Source organism: Mus pahari, chromosome 13 (assembly GCF_900095145.1).
Source record: "Mus pahari chromosome 13, PAHARI_EIJ_v1.1, whole genome shotgun sequence".
Lineage (NCBI taxonomy): Eukaryota > Metazoa > Chordata > Mammalia > Rodentia > Muridae > Mus > Mus pahari.
In genome coordinates, this window is record NC_034602.1 from 75874537 (window position 1) to 75897091 (window position 22555).

The 22555-nt window shown below is 35.8% G+C and overlaps 1 protein-coding gene across 1 annotated transcript in view; it reads right to left on the bottom strand.

The window, feature by feature from the left end:
- LOC110330758 (transmembrane protease serine 11F) overlaps window positions 1-22115 on the bottom strand; it is an 81557-nt gene extending 59442 nt beyond the window's left edge. Inside the window, exons 1-2 of the mRNA XM_021211056.1 lie at window positions 22015-22115; window positions 1685-1765 (exon numbers count right to left, since the gene is read on the bottom strand). Of these exons, the coding sequence (XP_021066715.1) occupies window positions 1685-1695 (11 nt within the window). The 5' untranslated portion in view covers window positions 1696-1765; window positions 22015-22115. The remainder of the gene's footprint in view (window positions 1-1684; window positions 1766-22014) is intronic.
- Window positions 22116-22555: the final 440 nt, after the last annotated feature.

A 22555-nucleotide genomic window follows, 5' to 3' on the forward strand; every position in this document is an offset into this window, starting at 1 on the left:
CTTCCTGAGCTCTTTGTATATATTGGATATTAGTCCTCTATCAGATTTAGGATTGGTAAAAATGCTTTCCCAATCTGTTGGTGGCCTTTTTGTCTTGTTGACAATGTCTTTTGCCTTACAGAAGCTTTGCAAAATAATAGGACATTTTGAGATGTGAAGAACTTTCCCAGATAGAAGAGTCGAAAGCTGGCTCTAAAATACATATAAATAAACATTCCTTTTTTTCCTCTTTATCACCATGTCACCTGGGGCCTTTTCTAAAAAGCTGTGGCTTTCTTGCTTTTTACTATCTGCCCTTGGGCAAAGCATTTTTGATAATAAATTTAGTGAATCCATTAGCTCACCTCATAATGTCTTCATGAACAGTTTTGGATAGCATAACTGTGTTAAAAAAAAAACTCTTATCTGGAAGTCAATACTCAAAACTCTTTACTGTTAATCCAGTCTGTGGAAGCTTCAGTGTAACAAAGCATTGTCAAAGGTTCAGAGTGGACAGGAGAAAATAATTAAAGTATAACAAAGATGCTGACGGTAGAAGAGAGAGACAACAATAAATAGTTCAGAGTAGGAAAGTGACCAGAGATGATGTCAAAAGTTGGGACAAGAAGAGAAAGGCATGCCACTGAATTCTGAGATGAAAGTGGATGAAGACTTCAAGTTCTTTGATGGGTTTTTTAAAACTGAAATTATTGACATACATTCATTGTTGTATGTTTTGTTTTGCTCAATAATAAATGTAGTTTTTATACTAGTATGACTAGTGTAGTAGGTTATATTATTAGAATAGGATCTGTCTGGGTCAGCCTTAGTGTGAAGTAGACCATCATCCTCAGGTTCATGCTGCTATTGGTAAGAATGTTGGAGAATGTAGAAGAATAAGAATTCTTATCTAAGAATATGACAATCCATATGCCTAAAGTATTATATTTCACTGAATATAGACACAAAACTAAAAAAATCAAGGATCACAAAATCCGAATTCTATCTAACACATTGATCAGTGGAAACATAGGAAAATAATATAGCCCTTCTTTGAGAGACAAAATATAGTTTGGACTATACAGGAGTTTGACAAAAATCATTGACCATATATCAGTTATTCATTTTAGTCTAAAACAGTAGCATGAATACTATAACATAAATTTCTTTATACCAGGTTAAAAACTGATCACTTATTTTCAAGTTCAAGTTTTGTTAACTCATAGGAGTATTTCAATTTGATATATACAATAATTCATATTATATACAATAATCTAATTGTTGTCATCCTTTTACTTGGAATGAAACAAATTAAGAAAAGAATTTTGTGTCTAATTTGTATTTTTCTGTCAATAACATGTTTCAATAAAAATATGCTATAAAACATATCATGTTGAGTGTAGTAAGAAGTCAGATGAACCATGTTAACTACTTTACAAAGCACAAAGCATTTTCTAAATGTTAATATAGAATGCTGTTAGTATATTACTACATAGACTTTCTTTTTTAGAAAGGAAATATCACATTTGTCACTTTAGTTCCATTCAAAAATTAATAAGACAAGATTTCAACAAAAAATATAACACACCAAAAAAATATCATATAGTTAAAATAGCTTCTATGAGTCAGAAAGTGCGTAGCCTGTTCCAGAAGATGGAAATATCTGTCTCCCTTGTCAACTCACTGAGAAAAACTGAGTACTTACGCGTACATCATGGACCCAGGACTAGGAAGGTTTCTATCCAGTCACCATCTGATCTCTATCAGCCAGGTCAGGGCTGGGAGGCTGGAAAATAATGACAGTCACTGAGGACAAGAAAGGAAACAGGTCCAACAGGTTTACTGCCCGAGGTTTGCTGTCTTCATATAGCCCGATAGAAGCATGGTCCATTTGGTGCCAGCCATTGCGACACAATGAAGTAATGAACATCAATACCTACAGAGAGAAGCTCCAAGCCATAAAGTGATCAGTGTGCATAGCTGGTGATGATTCAGAAGTCACACTTTTCCAGTTGGGGAGGTATGATCAGAATTGGGGTGAGGCCAGCCTAGGGTTTCTTTTTTTTTTAAGCAAAACAAAACACTAGAATATACTGATGCCACTTCTTGCTAAATTGTTAGAAATCTTCCATCCCTTCCCTTTGAGGGAAACAAGAGGTGTGGGGGAGCGGAGTGGCCCTGAGGTTTGGAGGAAAGCACCTGTGCCTGTCTCCATGGAGGTGTGACCATGGACAGTCAGATTAACTTATTTGCTGCTGATGTTCCCCACAAGCAATATAGTAAAATTAGTTTTATCTAATCGTGGCCATTTTAGTTCTAAAAATAGAAATAAATTTTACTAAAGATATATTTATACTCCAATGGAAAAACAGAAAAGTAAAACAAACATTTCACTTTTCTCACCATCAAAAAAAAAAAAATCTTAGTAGATTTTAGTGTCATGGACCACCCAATATTTAGAAATAGTACTCATATAATTATATAATTTGAGTCTAAACATATGAAATTCTCATAAAAGTACATAGTTACAGCATAGATATTACAATTATAAGGTCTACCTTTAAAGATTCAAAACCAAATCAGACCTACTAGAGCTGATCTGTAACCACAGTTGTTCGGAAGCCAGATGCAGAGGGCTAAGTTCAAGACCTAGAGGGTCACTGAGTAAATTTATAGACAAGGCTACAGTAATTAGCAAAAACCCTATCCAGGGTAGAAAATGAAAAGAGCACTGAGAATATCACTCAGTATGAGATTGCTTGTCCATCATGTTCAAGGTCCTAGTTTAATCACTAGTGCCACAAAATATAGGTAGATAGATAGATGATAGATGATAGATAGATAGATAGATAGATAGATAGATAGATAGATAGATAGATAGATAGATAGACAGACAAATAGATAAATAAATGAGGCTAATAGCCAGGAAAAATTAAAGAGAAAAACTTATGTGTGCTCACACTCATGCACACACACATTAAAAGTGGAGACAGATTAAAAGGAAAGAAGTTATGATTACTTTTCATTGCTTATACAGAACGCCTTTATCTAATGTAGCACATGTATGTTAAGATATTTTCACCATAATATTCTGCTAAGGCATTTAACAAATTTGAAAATTGAACATATTTTCTTTTTATAGTTACGAATACTATGAGAAAAGATAATAATATAATTTCCAAAAGAAATAATAGTTTCTGAGTAATTTATAATACTTGCTAGTCATTTTAACTAGAGTGAACACTATAAAGTCTAATACAAAGGTCCTGAAAAATTTTACTAACTTGAAACAACCTTTTCATTTGCCATGATATAGATAGTGCTAGTAATAACTTGAAATTTAAATTGTGTAAATATTCCTTTAAAGTAGTTTTAGCAAGGGTGAGATGGCTCACTGGATAAATTATTGGATGCCAAGCCTGACAAAGTTTGATTCCTGGAACCCACAGTGAAGGAGAGAAGTGATTCCTGTGATTTTTGTTTTGATTGCCTCTTGTGTACAATAACATACACACTCCTCATCATACCTTCCACAAATACACACACACACACACACACACACACACACACACACACACAAATAAGCAAAGAAAGTACATTTGCTTATTTTAATACATCAAAATGTTTATTAGTAACTTAATATTTTCATAATCATAATTTTCTAAAATTCACACAAACTTTCTCAGACTATTATATTGATAAATAATAATGCAACAGAATTAACTGTTAGCTTAGTGGGAGGAGATCAGGTTCCATGTTTGTAGAAAAGGCATGTTGTAGAAGATTCTAAGCAGTGTTTTGAGGATTTGTTTAAGATGCTACAATATATGCAGGTTGTTTCTCCTAATTAACAAAACCAGAATCCTCATACTGAGTCAGACCGTGGGAGGTGGGTGGGCTTCAGAAGTGTAGAGTTCCATTTCCAAAGTTTTTGACTACATACTAAAAACCACTTGTAGTTTTGATGCAGAAAAAAATAATTCACTCAATGTGTGGTTTAAACATTTTAAAATGTTTAACACTCTTAAACATGTTAAAGGTTGTAATAGAAGAAATCAAATTGTATATGCATGTATATGTGTGCTGGTACAGATATACATATAAGCATGCATACAAGCATGTGTGTGCATATGTGGGGGTATATGAAAAAGAGACAGAAAGACAGACAAACCAACAGCGAAGCTCAGAGGCCAAGGTCTGGCTGTCGTTTCTTTTGCATCATATACTTTGTTTTTTAAAGATGAGTTCTCTCCTGAAGGGATGGCTGACCAGTGATCAGCCCAACTTGGGATCCGTCCTTCGTGGGCAGGCACCAAACCCTTATGCTATTACTGATGCCATGTTGTGCTTGCAAACAGGAGCCTATCACGGCTGTCCTCTGAGAGGCTCCACCCGCATCTGACTGAGACAGATGCAGATACAGCCAAGCATTGGACTAAAGTCAGAGACTCCTATGGAAGAGTTAGGAGAAGGACTGAAGGAACTGAAAGGGATGGCAACCCCATAGGAAGTCTAACAGGGTCAACTAATCTGGACCCCCTCAGAGCTCCCAGAAACTAAGCCACCAACCCGGGAGCATCCATGGGCTAGTCAAAGACCCCCCCAGAATATATGTAGCAGAGCACTGACTTGTCTTTCCTCAGTTGGAAATCTTGTACCTAATCCTGTAGAGACTTGATGCCCCAGAGAAGAGGGATGAAGGGGGGAGCACCCTCTCAAAGGCTAAGGGGAGCAGGGATGGGGGGAAAATTCTGGGAGGGGAACAAGGAGGGGAAGAAACATTTGGGATGTAAATAAATAAAATAATTAAATAATAATAAGGTGATGTCTCTCATTTGCCTGCAATTCAACAAGTAGGTTAGGCTAGGTGGCCAGGGAGGATCAATGATCAGCCTGTCTTTGCCTCACAGGCTAGGACAATGTGTGTATCATGACACCAGGCTTGTGCATTTGGGGGATGAAACAGGTCTTTGACTTTGTCAGCCAAGCACTTTACTGACTGAATCATCTCCTGAGATCAGAAAAGTACTTTTTCATTGATTTTATTGCTGTGTTGAATGTTTGGCCTACATGTGTATCTGTATCACATGCGTAAACCCGAGAAAAGGGTGTGTCATTTCCTCAGCCTAGCATTAGAGATGGTTGTAAGCACCCTGTGACTGCTGGGAACTACACTTGTTTCCTCCAAAAAACTGACAAGTGCTTTTGGCCACTGATCCACCTCTCCAGCTCCAAGGAATCTAATTTTTAAAATCTCATAAACTGAAATTCGAGTCTCACGTGCAAGAAACTGTCCTGTTGTCAAATTCTTTCAAATTACCTAAACTTTGGTGTTAAAGATTCTGTTATTCACTCACACATGTATATATACACATACTGCTTTTAGTAAATATATTAGGTTAATTCTCTTTTGTTTTCTGAGGTAAAGTTTTTACCAAGTTGGAGCAGCAGTATGCTAGAATCTTGCATGGGAATCCTGAGTAGAGCTCCTGGCGATGTCAGGAACTACTTGTGTGAATTTAGAACTATTCCTTCTGTTCTCATATTCTCCTTTTGTCCAAGGAGATACGATGCTTATTTTCTTGTTGCTTTAGCCAAAATTTCAAACTCTGTAATAAATAAGAATAAAGAAAGAAAACCATTGTCTTGCTCTTCAATGTAGTGGAGATTCTGAGTTGCTCTCCAGTTAGCACAATGTTGCCTGTACATTTGCTGTATATAGCCTTTTTTTACATCAGCTACTTTCTTTCTTCTGAAAACTTTGTCAAAGACTTTTTGCTGCATCTGTTCAGTTAGTTAGATAATTTCTCTCCATGGGTCCATTTGTGTTGTATATTGCATTTATGTATTTGTTTCTGTTGAACAATTCCTTTACCTTTGGAATTAAAAAAAACTTCACCATGATGAATGATCTTTTAAATGTATTCTTGAATTGAGACAAATATTTTTACATATATGTTTCAGGAGATTAGTCTGTAATTTTCTTCTGTCTGTCTGTCTGTCTGTCTCTCTCTCTCTCTCTCTCTCTCTCTGTGTGTGTGTGTGTGTGTGTGTGTGTGTGTGTGTGTGTGTGTGTGTGTGTTTAGAAGAGTATGTGTGTATGCGGTTGTGTACCTGTGTGTCTGTTTATCTGGTTTGGGCATGAGGGTAAAAGAGAATGTAGAAATATTATCACCTTTCCCATTTTATATAATGGTCTCAGGACTGCTGTTTAGAATTTCACTGGTATTTAGTCCAATGTCTCCCTCCTCCTTCTAATTTTATTAATATCTGGCTTCTCTTTGTTTTGACTAATTTAACTAAAATTAACACAAGTTTGCATTTCATTGGTTTTCTTGGACATTTGTTTGCTTTTCTTTCATTAAATTTGACCCTGATCCTAATCCAGCAATCTCAGTTAATTGGTATTAATTTATTTTATCCCTTGTAATCCAACTAAATGTAGGAACATGACAGGTGTTTGAAACTCATTTATTTTCATTCTTTTACTTATATTATGGGAAAATAATCCATGTACTGATAGCTAAACTCTGAAAAATAGTAGCTTCTATTATAATAGAATAGTTGTGAACCTCAAGTCCAATTTCTAAAGATCCTGTCTTTATACCCTCAGGATCTTGACAGTTGAGAAATGGATTATCTTCTCTCATGAGGCTCTCACTCTAGTTCTCAAAAGGGGAAATGGCCTGATTGAAAAAAAGAGCTTAGTAACATCTGTTAGGTTTGATTTATGTGGCTGTTGAAGTGTAAGAATGTATGTTTTGTGGGTTATTAGAGGAATAGTCTGTATCTACAGATTTGATTTATAATTGCCATATTCAAAAGGGAAAAGGTCTTAAATCTCATATCCAGCTTGTTAGCCAGTTACAATGCTGCCAGGTAGGACTGGAAAACAAAGCTAAGAAAAATTCTTAATTCCGTGAATCCTTTACAAAATACGGTACTCATATATTATCTCAAAATGGAGTGATAGCATCAGAATTAAATGCTGTAATTAAGATGGAAAATGGTCATGCGCCACAGTGATGCATGATGAGGTTTGCTGGTCTCCAGCAAAGTGTGTGGATGGCTTTCCATCATAAGAAGGAGGAGATGCCCTGGTTCACTAGAGTTGACAATGAATAAGAAATTATTCATATGCACATATATATATGTATCAAATGTTGCTGAAAAATAGAGTCCATGAATTTGAAAAAAAGCAAATATGGTTATATATAAGGGTTTGGAGGAAGTAAAGGAAAAGGTCAAATGATGTAGATGTATTATAATCTCAAAATACTTAAAAAAATAATTAAAAATCAAAAAGAGAAACAACTAAACCTTATAGTATGGGTCTTTCTGTTTAGCCAGTTTATAAAATCCTGTGAAATAATGAAGATCACATGATGTGAGGGGGTTGATTCCCCTCCATACTGCCTCCCCCATGAATTGAGAGCTCCATATATGGACATCCTTTATTTTCCCAGTAATACAGATATTCTTCCTTAAGATCTAATCAGCTTCCTGAACTATAGGAAACATCCCTATTTTCTTACTTCTAAAATTATTTATTATTTGTATGTGTTATGTACAGATGGGGGGCTGATATGTAGGAGGAGGGAGGGTGCACTCCCACCTAGGTGCATGTGTGGAAGTCCAAACACAAATTCAAAGAGCCAGCTCTCTCCTTCTGCCATGACTTCTGGGAATAGATGTCTTGTGTTCTCACTAGTTTGTGGTTGTGAGCTTAGAATCTATATAAATGCATGTTTAAATTGGAGTACAGATTTAAATTGGTAAACTAAGAAACGTCAATGAAGTAAGATTCCAAGGGAATGGAACACTAGTGGAATGAGTTGGAGAGAGAAATAACGGAATGGGAAGGGTTAAATGAGCAAGGGAAGAAGGCAGACTAGAAGTAGAGTATGTGGAAAAATAACTAAAACTGAAGATAATGAAATGCCATCTAGAAACCTACTAGTGCAAAAGCTTTTGAAATTATATACATACACATATGTACAAAGAGTTTAAATGCAGTTACCCTATAATGAGGAGACAGTGTCTCTCCAAGATACCATAAAATACCAAACAAAAAGCTGGGTGGCAAGTATGAGTTATGCGTTTTTTCACCGGTTCCTGGGATTCTACAGACTCCACAAACATTAAAACATTGCTAGTCTCAGTTACCCTCTAAAACTTGACAGCACTGTATTATTGCCAATGGTGCCACATACAGTTACAGAACATGGAGAAATCAAACTCATACGTTAAGAGAGGCTTTATTCCCTAGTCACTAGCTCTTAGGGCACATAAAGATTCTATACACCAGAAGTAGAGGACACGTACAGTGGAACAACATTTGCAAGACACAGTAGGGTCATTGCACTCATGAACCTACAGGAGTTATGTATGTAACTGCATACATAAGCTCTATTCATAAGCTAAACAAATTCCAGCACAGATGGCAGAGGGGCTCATATGGTCCCACCTCTGAGGAGCCATTGGCAATTGATGGCTGCTAGGGGAAGAATAGACAGTTTTGTTCAAGAATGTATCTTGAAGAGGATACCCATACTCTAGATAGTCTCAGGTCCATGCAAATGCAAACAGAATTAAGTTGTCTCGGTGGGCTTTTTAAAAAATTGATCACATGAATTTGGGAGGGAAAAGTCATGGGGGAAATAGGGGCAGCTAAAAAGCAGATGGATTTGATCAAAATATATATGTATATATGAAATTTTCAAACAGTGCTAAGAAGAATAAAAAGAGGTAACTATTTATAAAGAAAACATGTAAGAATACAGAAATGTGCAAAATAACAATCCATTCTAATATCATTTCTGGAAAAAGAACAGAAAGAAGCACAATCAGAAAATTTGAGTGTACCCTAGAGTTGCATTCCTAAACGATGATGGTAACATCTGTAAGTCTTAATTCGTCTGTAGTGAGAATTGAACCTCAGGATTCAGATATGTGAAGCAGGTTCACTACCGCTGAGCTACATCCTCAGCCAGCATCACTTTTATGTTGAGACAGTCTTCCAAAGTTGTCCACGCTGATCTGCAATTCACTCTGCAGCTTAAGTAGCCCTTGAACTTGTGAATCTCCTATCTAAGCCTCCTGAATAACTGAAACTGTAGGCTACACCACAACACTTGCTTTCTGGATCTTATTTTCTAGAAAGACAGATTTGGATGAGTGAATAGGTAAATAATTGGGTAGGTAGGTAGATGATAGATAGATCAATAGATAGATAGATAGATAGATAGATAGATAGATAGATAGATAGATAGATAGATAGATAGATAGATAGATAGATATAGGTAGATATAGATAGATAGATAGATAGATAGATAGATAGATAGATAGATAGATAGATAGATAGATAGATAGATAGATAGGTTTGTCAACTTGATACAAGCTAGTCATTTGGGAAGAGAGAATTTCAATTAAGATTGGCATGTTAGCAAATCTGTATGCTATTTTCTTGATTGATGATTGATAGAGGAGGGTTCATCTCACTGAAGGTGGTGCTAGCCCTGGGCAGTTGGTCCTGGATGGGACAAGAAATCAGTCTTAGTGAGCCATGAGGAGCAAACCAGTAAGAGAGCTCCATCGTGGTTTCTGTTTTGGTTCCTGACTTCATGTTCTTGCTCTGATTTTTTTTCCTGACTTTCTTCCATGATTGACTACAAGTGTAAGCTGAAATAAACCCTGTCCTCCCCAAATTGTTTTTGGTCATGGTGTTTATCACATTTACAGATATCAAACTAAGGCAGATAGATGACAGACGAGCAAGCAGACAGACAGACAGACCGATGATAGTAGAAAGATAGTCGATAGATGGAAATAATGATCATTCCAGGACTTGGATTGAGATTGGGACCTATTAATATGTTTATCAGTTAGATTTATTGACAGCATGATTTTTATTTATGCACATCCAAATTTTTGTCTAAGCAAATTTCACTTTCATAGGACTCATCATAGATACTAGGAAATCAAACCAATCAAGATCTATTGATACAGAAATATAGGTTGATTAGATTATATTACCTTACACATGGGCCCATCTCATAAATACTGTAACCTCAATTGAAGAGTTCATAGGCAAGGCTAGTTCAAAATATATGGAAAAATAACTTCTACGTTTTCAGAAGATTTGATGAAACATGGTTCCTCACGTTATATTTTACTTTATCTTACCTTTCTTTTTCTTTCATTTTGTTTTTATTTTGCACACTGAATTGTACTACTATGTAAGTGAAAACTAAAATGATTCATATACACTAGAAAGAGAAATGAGAGACGGAAAAAGTGGAAATGAGGATAAGGAGAAAGAGATGGATGGAGTGACAAAGAGAGAAGGAGAAAGGGAAGTGGAAGGAGAAGATGACCCAGGGAGAAGACAGGGAAATAACAAGACAGTGAAATGTGAAGAAAATGGAGGACGGGGAGAGATTGCCATTCAGTTCACACAGAAATATTATGCTGACTGTATGACTAAGGTTTACATGATATTTAGTGAAAATATATAACCTATATTTTTTATAAATAAGTATATATCATTGCATGTACATATTTCTTATATGGCTCCATGCTTTTCTTTTTTAAAACTATTAGATAGTTAAATTAGGAGAGTTCTTGTTTGTATATATACTCATTCAAAATAATCAAACAACTTGGTTTTCTTTAAACTTTCTTAAATCAAGAATATTTCCAAGTATTGTACTAAACTTTCATTTGTTGATGCACTTAATCTTAAACTCTCTGTGTTGGGCACCTTCTATATGTTAAATAGTAAGCTAACTACAGAGAAAAGCAGAGCAAGTGACATTCATGTCTGTCTGAAATGACCTTACAGTTCGTAAAAGAAGGGCACCATCAGGGGGATAATCCTAGCAGGTCTGTGATAGCAGCTGGGTAGGTAGGTATTAAGTACAAGTTGTTATCACTATGTCTTACCAAGACAATAGGATTCAGAGAAGCCAAAAAGCCCTATTTTCTGTCAGTACATATTCATATAGATGTATATATTTGTAAATGTGTGTGCATATATGTATATATATATATACTTATATATATGTTCATATATATAGTTTCATTATTTTTTAGCTTAGTCTTATATTTTAGTATGCCAAATAAGAATATTTTCATCCACATGACAAAGATGCAAATACAAGTCTTCAGAATCATATTTAATTTTTATAGAATATCTTATTCATATAATGCTATAATTCATCAGGTTCAATCCCCAAAAGGGGCATGGCAGAAAACTTCGAGGAGTTTTTAGAATGAAGCTTTATTCTTTATGTTACGCAGAGACACATGAACTTGTGTCAGGTTCTGAAAGCAGAGCTCCACTTCAGTTCCTATTTTACAGCCTAAAATCACCCATTTCTCCCCCATTTATTCTTTCAGTTCATGGTTATTTAATTTCCATTTAAATAGTATACGACTTTAGGCTCCAGAGTTCTAATAAGCTATGAAAAACTATGATAAAATTTAATCTAATTCAAAGTTTAACTATCTGAAAAAAAATAAGTTGATTTTGCTTTTTATCCTCTGATAGTATGGGGAAATTTTGTGTCACTATAATAGATGAGTGTTTATACTAGAAAATTTTAAACCACACAAAGAAGACATTTAAAGGTTATCTTTTATAAGATTTTCAGGTGAAAAAATATTTTTATCCTTTTAAATCTGAGGTTATATTTACATTATTTCCCCCATCCCTTTCTTCAAGCCCTTCCATGAACATACTAATATGAGTGAGAGATTCTGACTCAGGGAGTAAGGTGGTGGAGGATAAAGCAGGACTCTGGCCTCCTCCTATATTCATAGGTGTGCACACACCACACATGTGTGCACACCCCTAAAAAGTACTTTATTTCAAATTTTAATTTTATATCAAATAGATAACACCTATTTTACACACATAGTGAAGTACTTTACAGATGTAAAGCACAGTTAAATGTGATGGTCTATCTCACTCTTCTACTTTTATAGCATCTGCATTCTTCTATTGCTCTTCCCTTAAGATCCTTTTCCTCCTCAATATCTAAGCTCTCTTTCTAGTTGCCTGAATTCTATAGCACTGTAAATTAAACACATGCATCTAAAGACTGGACACTAAGATCTTCATGGATGTTGGCCTGGGTTACCTGAGCTGTGTGGTGTTTTCTAGCATTGTTCATTTATTTATAAACTTTCCTTTACAACTGAGCAACATTTCATAATATGGAGGGAGTTTAAGTTGTAAGAAGGATGGGAGAATAGAGCAGACATAAAGGACATCTAACATGAATAATTTGAAAAAGACCTATAGTAACCTATCATTTTTAGAAGTGCCATGTGTAATTTTATATATCCATATAAAATGGTTTAATTATAATTCTCAAATTCATGTGGAAAGGCAAAAAACCCAGAATAGCAAAAACAATTCTTAACAATAAAAGAACAGTTGGGGAAATCGCCATCCCTGACCTCAAGCTTTACTGCAGAGCAATAGTTATAAAAACTGCATGGTATTGGTACAGAAACAGACATGTTGATGAGAAATGGAATAGAATTGAAGACTCAGAAATAAAACCACATGCCTACTGTCACTTGATCTTTGACAAAGATGCCAAAAATATACAATGGAAAAAAAGAATGCATCTTCAATAAATGGTGCTGGTCTAACTGGCCGTCTATATGTAGAAGAATGAAAATAGACCCATGTACAAAGCTCAAGTCCAAGTGGTTCAAGGACCTCAACATAAAGCCAGATACACTGAATCTAACAGAAGAGAAAGTGGTAAAGAGCCTTGAACTCATTGGCACAGGAGGAAGTTTCCTAAACAGAACTCCAATGGCTCATGATCTAAGATCAGGAATTGATAAATGGGACCTCATAAAACTGTAAAGCGAGCTGGGCGTGGTGGCGCACGCCTTTAATCCCAGCACTCAGGAGACAGAGGCAGGCGGATTTCTAAGTTTGAGGCCAGCCTGGTCTACAAAGTGAGTTCCAGGACAGCCAGGGCTAAACAGAGAAACCCTATCTCAAAAAAACAACAACAAAAACAAACAAACAAACAAAACAAAAAACTGGAAAGCTTCTGTAAGGCAAAGGACATAGTCAATAAGTCAAACTGGCAACCTACTGATTGGGAAAAAAATCTTCACTAACCATACATTTGATAAAGGGCTAATATCCAAAATATATAAAGAACTCAAGAAGTTAATCAACAAAAATACAAACAATCCAATCAAAAAATGGAGTGTAGAACTAAACCAGGAATTCACAACTGAGGAACCTTGAATGGCTGAGAAACACCTAAAGAAAGGTTAAAGGCCCTTAGTGATCAGAGAAATGCAAATCAAAACGACCCTGAGATTCCACCTTACACCAGTCAGAAAGACTAAGATCAAAACCTCAGGTGACAACACATGTTGGAGATGATGTGAAGAAAGAGGAACACCCTTCCATTACTGGTGGGATTGCAAACTGGTACAACCACTCTGGAAATCAATCTGGAGGTTCCTCAGAAATTTGGAAATAGATCTACCTGAAGACCCAGCTATACCACCTTTGGGAATATACCGAAAAGATGTCCCATCATGCCACAGGGGCACGAGTTCCACTATGTTTATAGTGGCCTTATTTGTGATAGCCAGAAGCTGGAAACAACCTAGATGTCCTAGGACAGAAGAATAGATACAGAAAATGTGGTTCATTTACACAATGGAATACCACTCTGCTATTAAGAACAAGGACATCCTGACTTTTGTAGTGCATATATTTTTATATTATATATTCAAAAAGTTGTACTATTTGCTTACTCAACTTAGAGTAGTATGACTAATGATCTAATATTGTATGATACCATCATCTAATGGTATAACTTTTCTCCCTGTTTGAGCTCATTGTTTTATTTCTGACTTGATCCCTTTGTGTCTCTGCAAGGTAGCTTTGATAGTTAGAATCGCTTTCAATATATAACAGTTAGCACTGGTAAGAACAAAATGAATTCTCTTCACAACCATGACAGCCTTCATACTTCCTGATAATGTTCAGACAGAATATGGATAAATGTGAAACTATTTTGTGAAAGTAAATATGTAGCAGACATGAAATTCTTCCTTATTGCAGGTAATGCTCTCTTACCCCATATGGCTCTTTGCCAACTTTGAAATAAAGGAATTTACACTCTGTTCTCCATTTTACCTTTAGATATGTCTTTGATTTTTCAGCTTACAAACCACTGCAATATGATTAGTGGGGTTTTCCTTTCAGACAAAAAAAAAATGTACATTTTTAGAGTAAGTTCTTGTCCTTGCCTCCTTATTAAGAACGGGGAAAGCATGCCAAATTCTGAAATTTCCACTTTCCTCGGCAGTAAAAGCAGACAGTTCATATCTATTTTTGACAGATACTGAACATATCAGTTGAAAGAATGACTGTGACTGTGTGGCCACTAGGACATTCTTGTGCATTGTTTCTGAAAATTGCCTTCTTTCAAAAACTATTAACCGAAATAGCTGATTTCAACCTAGAATTCTTCCTAACTCTTCCTCCCAGCTACTTTTGTGTGTTCTGCTTTGAAAATGAAAAAACACTCCTGTCCACAATTAATACCAGGAAATCACTTAAAATTTGTTGTTGGCAAACAGCTTTAATGCATTTTGATGCAATCCTTTCATGTCTCAAAGACTGAGAATTCACTAACTCTCCTGGAATCCTTGACTTTTCTATCACATCTTCAAAGCCCTCAAGATAGAGATTTCTGCATTAGCGGCTCTGGTTAATTCTTTTCCAAGCAATTTTTCATTCATGACTGAATATAGTCTCAGGACTTTGTAGAATATTCTTCTATTCAGGAAATTCCAAAATTTATATCTCCACTCACCTGTGATTATAGTCTTGTAGACACCCACTAATAAGTCTTTGTTTCATTATCTTTCCAGAGTCTTGTTCAACTAAATTTTAAATAAATTTTAATCCTCTATTATATATCTGACACTGCGACTGGCATTGTACAAAGGTGAACATGTTAAATATGTTGTCATGTGTATATTAGAGAACATAGTCTTGGCTCTTTGTAATTTTCTTTCTTAGTCACTATACTTAGTTTCAATTGGCTGCTTTCAAAATTCATACAGCATTCTTGATTCACAGTTCAATTTCACTCTTTGAATGCAGCCAAAAATTTCATAATCATTTTCCATATTGTTGTTTTGTGCATGTAGTCTCTTTCCAGACTAGTTTATAGTTTTAGAGAAGTTTCCTGGCACAACTTCATAACCATTGTTCTTTTTTCTTATCAATACAATCCATGCTAATCTAAAAACCAATTACCCATGATCTGGCATAGAATTACAGCTTTCATTAATGACATTACCTAAAGGAACTCTTTTTCCCTTTTATTTTTTTTCTGTCAAGTATTTTGTCACAACAATAATCCAACTAGTACATGCCTGAATACAATTCAAAATCCTCTAAGAAGCAAATTCTTCCTAAATCATTTTCCAAGATACATCTATCATGAACTTTCAAGTCTTATTACACTTAGTCATGCTTAAAGCTTGTAATCACATCTTAACACTGTAATTCTCTTCTTCTGTTATCAGTCTCCATCCAGTTGAAGTGTCCTCTCATTTAAATATGACTCATTTAAATATGTCTCTGTAATAAACCCAACTTAATTACCACTTTTTACTTATATCTTCAACAGCTTAGGTAGCAGTTTAAGTGAAGTTGTTGGTTGCACACATACACTTTGATTCAAATCCTTATTCTGCCAATAATGTACTTACATCCCTTAATACACTTGCTCTTCCTGTGCCTTAGTTTTTCACCCATATAAGAATGATGAAAATGTCATTTGTCCTTAGAATAATTTGAGTAACAAATTCAATAATGGATGTAAACTATGTGGTATATAAGACACAATAACTCAATAATCATTGCTGCTGCAAGAGTTATTTAGCGATGGTAATAAATTCATCCACAACTCTAATCCTCTCTTCTGGTAGATGGTTCTATCATTTATAAAAATGACAGGGAATGTGGACCTTAATGAGATTCAAATTTCTGTCACTGATACCATCTTATGGTGTTCCGGGTCTGTCTCTTAAACATCATTTCAAACCTCAAAGAACAGAAGAGATTTTACTTTTTGCCTTTCATCTCATATAAATTTTAAGCCCAGAGCAGGAAGTCCTTTAACAGTAAGTGGCTGAGTTATTACTATTCTGCTTCCCAGTGTAGTTCATATTTACCCTATGCGTAAGGTCTGAGGTGGGAGAAACATCTGTCCCTTCACTTCTTAGTCTGATCTAGAAAATAAAAACATAACGCTCCATAAATTAAATTAAATTAAATTAAATTAAACTGCTATCTCTCCAAAAATATTTAAGTATTTGTTATTCTTTACTGGGGAATCCAGGAATCAGATGATAAATTAGACTTAAGTTGGCATAATCCAGTCTTTTAAAGACATGCATTGTTTTATCACTAGCCTATTGAGGTTTTTGTAGTGGCTTATCTAAATATTCAGACTTGATCAAAGAAATCAGCTCTGGTATGAAATACCATGGGACATCTATTGCTGCTATAAAGTACTGGCATGTTAAGATTAGTACCATGTGGGATAGAAGTAACTTGTTCTATATACAGGAAATGGGGATATATACAACTTTTAAAGAATTGAAAAATTAAGGAAAAAAATTAAAGTCGGCATGGTAATTTTCACTATGCACAGCAGTGCTAAGCAACATCATCGATAAAACACTCCTTCCTGCTTGAGCCACCTCCATTGACACCAATAAGCATGCTACCTCCCACATCACTGCTTTGAAAACTACCTTTATAGAAAGTGGGTCTTCTGCTACATATGCAACTAAAGACACAGCTCTGGGGTGGTGGGTGGGGTACTGGTTAGTTCATATTGTTGTTCCTCCTATAGGGTTGCAGACCCCTTTAGCTCCTTGGGTACTTTCTCTAGTTCCTTCATTAGGGGCCCTGTGTTCCATCCAATAGATGACTATGAGCATCTACTTCTGTATTTGCCCAGGCACTGGCATAGCCTCACAAGAGACAGCTATGTCAGGGTCCTGTCAGCAAAATTTTCTGGCATATGCAATAGTGTTTGGGTTTGGTGGTTGTATATGGGAAGGATCCCCAGGTGGGGCAGTCTCTGGATGATCCTTCCATCTCAGCTCCGAACTTTGTCTCTGTAACTCCTTCCATGGGTATTTTGTTCCCCATTCTAAGAAGGAGCAAAGAATCCACACTTTGGTCTTCCTTCTTCTGGAGTTTCATGTGTTTTGCAAATTGTATCTTGGGTATTCTAAGTTCCTGGGCTAATATCCACTTATCAGTGAATGCAGCAGAGGATGGCCTAGTCAGCCATCAATGGGAGGAGAGGGCCTTGGTCTTGCGAAGATCATATGCCCCAGTACAGGGGAATGCCAGGGCCAAGAAATGGGAGTGAGTGGGTTGGGGAGCAGGGCAGGGGGAGGTATAGGGGGCTTTGGGGATAGCATTTGAAATGTAAAGGAAGAAAATATCTAATAAAATTTTTAAAAAAGAAAAAAAAGAAAAAAGAAAGTGGGTCTTGCCAGGCAGTGGTGGCACACGCCTTTAATCCCAGCACGTGGGAGGCAGAGGCAGGCGGATTACTGAAGCCTGGTCTACAAAGTGAGTTCTACGACAACCAGAGCTACACAGAGAAACCCTGTCTCCAAAAAAACAAAAACAAAAAACAAAAAAACAAACAAAAACAAAAAACAAAAAAAAGTAGGTCTTTTCTGGTTCCTATAGAATTCTAAAATATCTTAGAACAACTTTAAAACAAAGAAACGAATAATTCATATCACATTATTTGTGTGTGTATATATGCATACACATGTGTAAGGAAGTCAGAGGACAGCTAGTAGGAGTCACTTCTCTCCTCACATTATGTGGGGTCCAGGGATTAAACACAAGTCATCAGGCTTGGTGGCAAGTGGACAGTCATATTTTATATTAATAGTTGGTAACAGTGATTATGAAAAATATTGCTCTGATGTGGTGTTTAATCACAGACAGATTTGTAGGATGAACTAGGTGGTTGCTGTAGGCTGTTGTCAACAAGTTTTAATTCAGATCAGAAATCAACTAGACTCCTGGGTGAGGGCAGAAACTGAGGGCTTTGATTTATGTCCTTTGATACAGAAGACATAGGCGACATGAGTAATAGATTGCAGAAGCTAATAGGCACCTTGAGGAGTGGACAATAACCCAGTGATACCCATCTTTGTCCTTCTGCATTGTCTTTCTCCAAGTCTGGCACTGTTCTGAATACCATCTCTCAAGTTCTCCTTGGCTTTTACTCTATCTACAGCACATTGACTGCTCTCATTCACTTCTGACCACTTTCATTGTCAATGCCAAACACACAGAACACTGAAGCTAATTGGTCTCTATCCTTTTTTTAAACTGTGTGTTTTGTGTCTTTCATCTCCAGTAAGTGTAGTCATTCCTGGTTATCTCTCTCACTGTCTATGCATAACTCAGGGTGCCTGTCACTGGAGGTGTTACTCTGTGCTCATAGCTCACAAATGAAACCAGCAATGACACAACTTCTGCAGGTCAGGATTTCCTCTTGAAATCTATAGTTACATGCCCAATTAACAGCCATATGAGAGGTTTCAACTTAATGACACATCTGCAGTATTACAAATTATTCTCTCTTATCTATACTTTATCTCAGGATAGATACCTGTTGCAGACATAGGCAGTCATTATCATTTCCAGAATGTTATTATAAGCAACTAAAGCTTTGTAACCTAACCTTAGGTAATGGTTTGAAGATGAGTTCCTGGTCTTGGTTCTGCATAATCATACAAATTGTTCATGTCAAGTGAAATGAGTGTAAACTTATATCAATAGGGACTTATGGAATGACTATAGATAGATAGATGTACATCTTCTTAAAGCTAGTGTTAATTGAGACTTTAATTTTTAATAATTATTATGTCTCAATGATGCTAAGGTAATATGGCAAGACAGCATAAAAAGACATTCAGTGACTAAAGAACTGATGAAAAATGCTATTTGCAGGAGATGTACATTTAATTACATGGACATTTAATTATGAGAAAATTGACACGCTGGTTAAACATTTCAAAGTGACTTAATAAAACATAGAAACATTCCAAATTTAATTATTTTACATGTAGTTCCTTTTTTATAAACAAATGTTACAAAGGGGTATATTAATGCAAGCTTAAATATGATTTTATATGTGAAAGGGACAATATATAATTATTTAAACAATATAATATTTTTTAATTATCATTATTTTCTTTATTTACATTTTAAATGCTATCCCGAAAGTTCCCTATACCCCCCCCACAGCCCCTGCTCCCCTACCCACCCACTCCAACTACTTGGCCCTGGCCTTACACTGTGCTGGGTCATATAAAGTTTGCAAGACCAAGGGGCCTCTCTTCCTAATGATGGCTGATTAGGCCATCTTCTGCTACATATACAGCTAGAGACACGAGCTCAGGGGGTACTGGTTAGTTCATATTGTTGCTGCCCCTACAGGGTTGCAGCCCCCTACAACTCCTTAGGTACTTTCTCTAGCTCCTCCATTGGGGGCCCTGTGTTCCATCCAATAGCTGACTGTGAGCATCCACTTCTGTGTTTGCCAGGCACTGGCATAGCCTCACAAGAGGTCGCTATATCAGAGTCCCATGGGCATGTAATATATATGATGAGAGATACATAGAGATTATACATTATACATATACATCATGTACATGTATGTATACATATACACATACATATAAGTATACATGTGCATATAGATATATTTACTCACATATATAGAATTAGATATTCACACACATATATACATATATACATGTATATATATATATAGATATGTATATATAGATAGATATATATACATATATACATGTGAATACTCTCAATGAGGAGAGTAAAATAATGGAAATCTAAACTAAGCTTCCAAGTTTGGCTTTCAACAACGTACTTGCCAATCTCTAATTTACAGCTTAAAATCATTGATTAAGTGAAATAAAACCCTCCTGGCATGCTGAGAAAGTAGGTAAAAGTTTCAATGATTGTTGTTCATGTTTGTGTGGTTGATATACATAGTCCTCCAGTATTTGTCTTCAAGGTTAAAGACTGTCCACAGCAGTGTGTGTGTGTGTGTGTGTGTGTGTGTGTGTGTGTGTGTGTGTGCAACAATAGTGTATAAATAAGGAAAATACAGTTGAGAGAGCTTTTACTGAGGAAACTCAGAACAGTCCTGAATTAGCAGCATGAAATATGCTGTGTTTTTTTTTCTGTCTCTGGATCTCTTATTCCATCTTTGTCATGAGGAAATTCAGATGATATCATTCCTGCTATTCTTTTCTATTCTAAAATAACTATATTTCCATGACAAACTGATCTATAAAAGGTTGTCATATGGGTCAAAATAATTATGCTCCCTAAAGAGTATATATTGTTACAGATTTCAGCACAACTATGGAAATTACTAAAATGTAAAGTGCCTCTGGTTGGCACATCAGCATACATTACAGTTAAAATGCACCCCTGCCACACAACATTACAGCCTTTGAACCCTCTGGCCTGCATAGTCATCACATGCATCACCGGGATGCTGAATACCAAATGTGTTGAGTCACTGGGTGAAAAAGAACAGCAGCACTTCTGTGGGCTTGTATATATTTTGATTCTAGCTGTAAGAGTAATATATCAACACCCTATCATTACATGGTTCTTTTATGCCTGACTTTTCTTTTGTAAAATATTAAGCCTGATTTTTTTTCACATACTTTGATGTTAAGACCTGTTTATACTACTGAAATTCACTGAATTATTTGGTATATTAGGAATCAACAACATTTACTACATTAGGAATTTAAACAAGAAAGTTACAGTACCAATTAATTTGTTCAAGGTCATGCTACAAAACAGCTTATAGAGTATCTCTTTGATTTTTTAAAATTAAGTTTTCCCAAAACTAATGGATTCCATTTTCAAACTAATAGGGCATGCTTCAGTTCTCCCTAAACTTTGAAAGGTATTCATTTCTTAACAGTTATTAGTAGGATACCTACTGGTTCTGCATACCTGGTTGGTTCTTGTATTGTGCCTGTTTTTATAATATTCATATAGGGATGCTAGCTGTTCTAAATAGTGACATATTTCATCATATAAAAACTGTCATTTAACATCAGCACCAAATTCATTCTGTAAAATTCTAAGTCAAGGAACAGTCAAACTTACAAGATTTAAATTTTCTTATTTTTTACTTCAGAGTTCGAGTCTTATCGCTTGTCAAAGTGAGAAGCTTTCTTACCTGACTTTTAACCAATTGTCTTATATAAATGTAAGTCTGGATATCTGCACCTAATCAATTTTTTTGCATACTCATTGCATTTTAGTATATACAGGAAGCATCCCCACATGCTTCTCATTTTGTCACCCAGGCCATTCGTCAATATCTAAACCTGTGGTCAATATTAATAAATTCAAACCTGTACTGCTTTGTGAATAGCAGTCAGTCCTCCAAGAAGCTGGTTTTAATTTTTGTTTGTATATTTGTTTAATGTCCCTGTTCTGACTCTGACACAGTATAATTGTTTTTATTAATTGCTGGTTTTGCTAATACAGTAAAAGTAGAGACTGGCATTTTTGTTTCTGTAAAATAGTTTTGACTTCGGCAACCCATGAAGTGTCTCAGGGCTCCTCACAGTTATATGGAACAAGTTTGAGAAGCAGTGAATTAAACAGTTCATATAAGATAATACAAATGTTCCAAGATATTTCTTAATTTACTGAAAGTAAATTTGTTAACAATAAATTAAAGCATAAAAACATTCATTAATGTTTGAGCAGAGAAATTTTTCACCAACATTTTAAAGTAATCCTAAGAGTTCCTAAAATCACAGCCCTAAGAAGCTAACACAAAGCATAAGAGAGAAAACGCAAGCGAATTTTAGCACATGCACTATTCCCTGTATGGTTTACCATACCTTTTGGTATATTACCTTGAAATTCTTCCTTCCTCACATAGCATGTGCTTCTTCAGGTTGCAGTTGTTGGAAACGACACTAGAATCTTTTCTCTGAGATCCAAAACAGACAAAGACATACACACACCCTCCTGTTCTTAGACTTAACCCTTTACCTCTGACTCAGCCATGGATTACGAGTCAATCAAAAGGGCTCTTGCCTGGAAGCTAAGTCACGTCATCTTTCCTTAGCCAATCATAAGTTCAGGCTACAATCAACTGCTGCTCAGTTGAGACATTCATCTACAACCTTGTAAGTCCCACTGTCATTATTTATGGCTCTTTGCCAGATGGCTCCGGAATACCAAATGACCCGTCAGGTTTTACAACTTTCAAAATATAGATAGGAAACACTGGACTCTTTTTATGTGTGGGTTACATAGTTTGTCCAGTCCCTAAGCTCATCAAAAGCAAAAGCTGATCCAAGATGGAGTATCACTATTTCTGGAAATACTCCAAAAAAGAGTCAGCAAGAAGTCTTCCTCAGCAGTTAACACCTTGATTTGGCTATGTTTTAT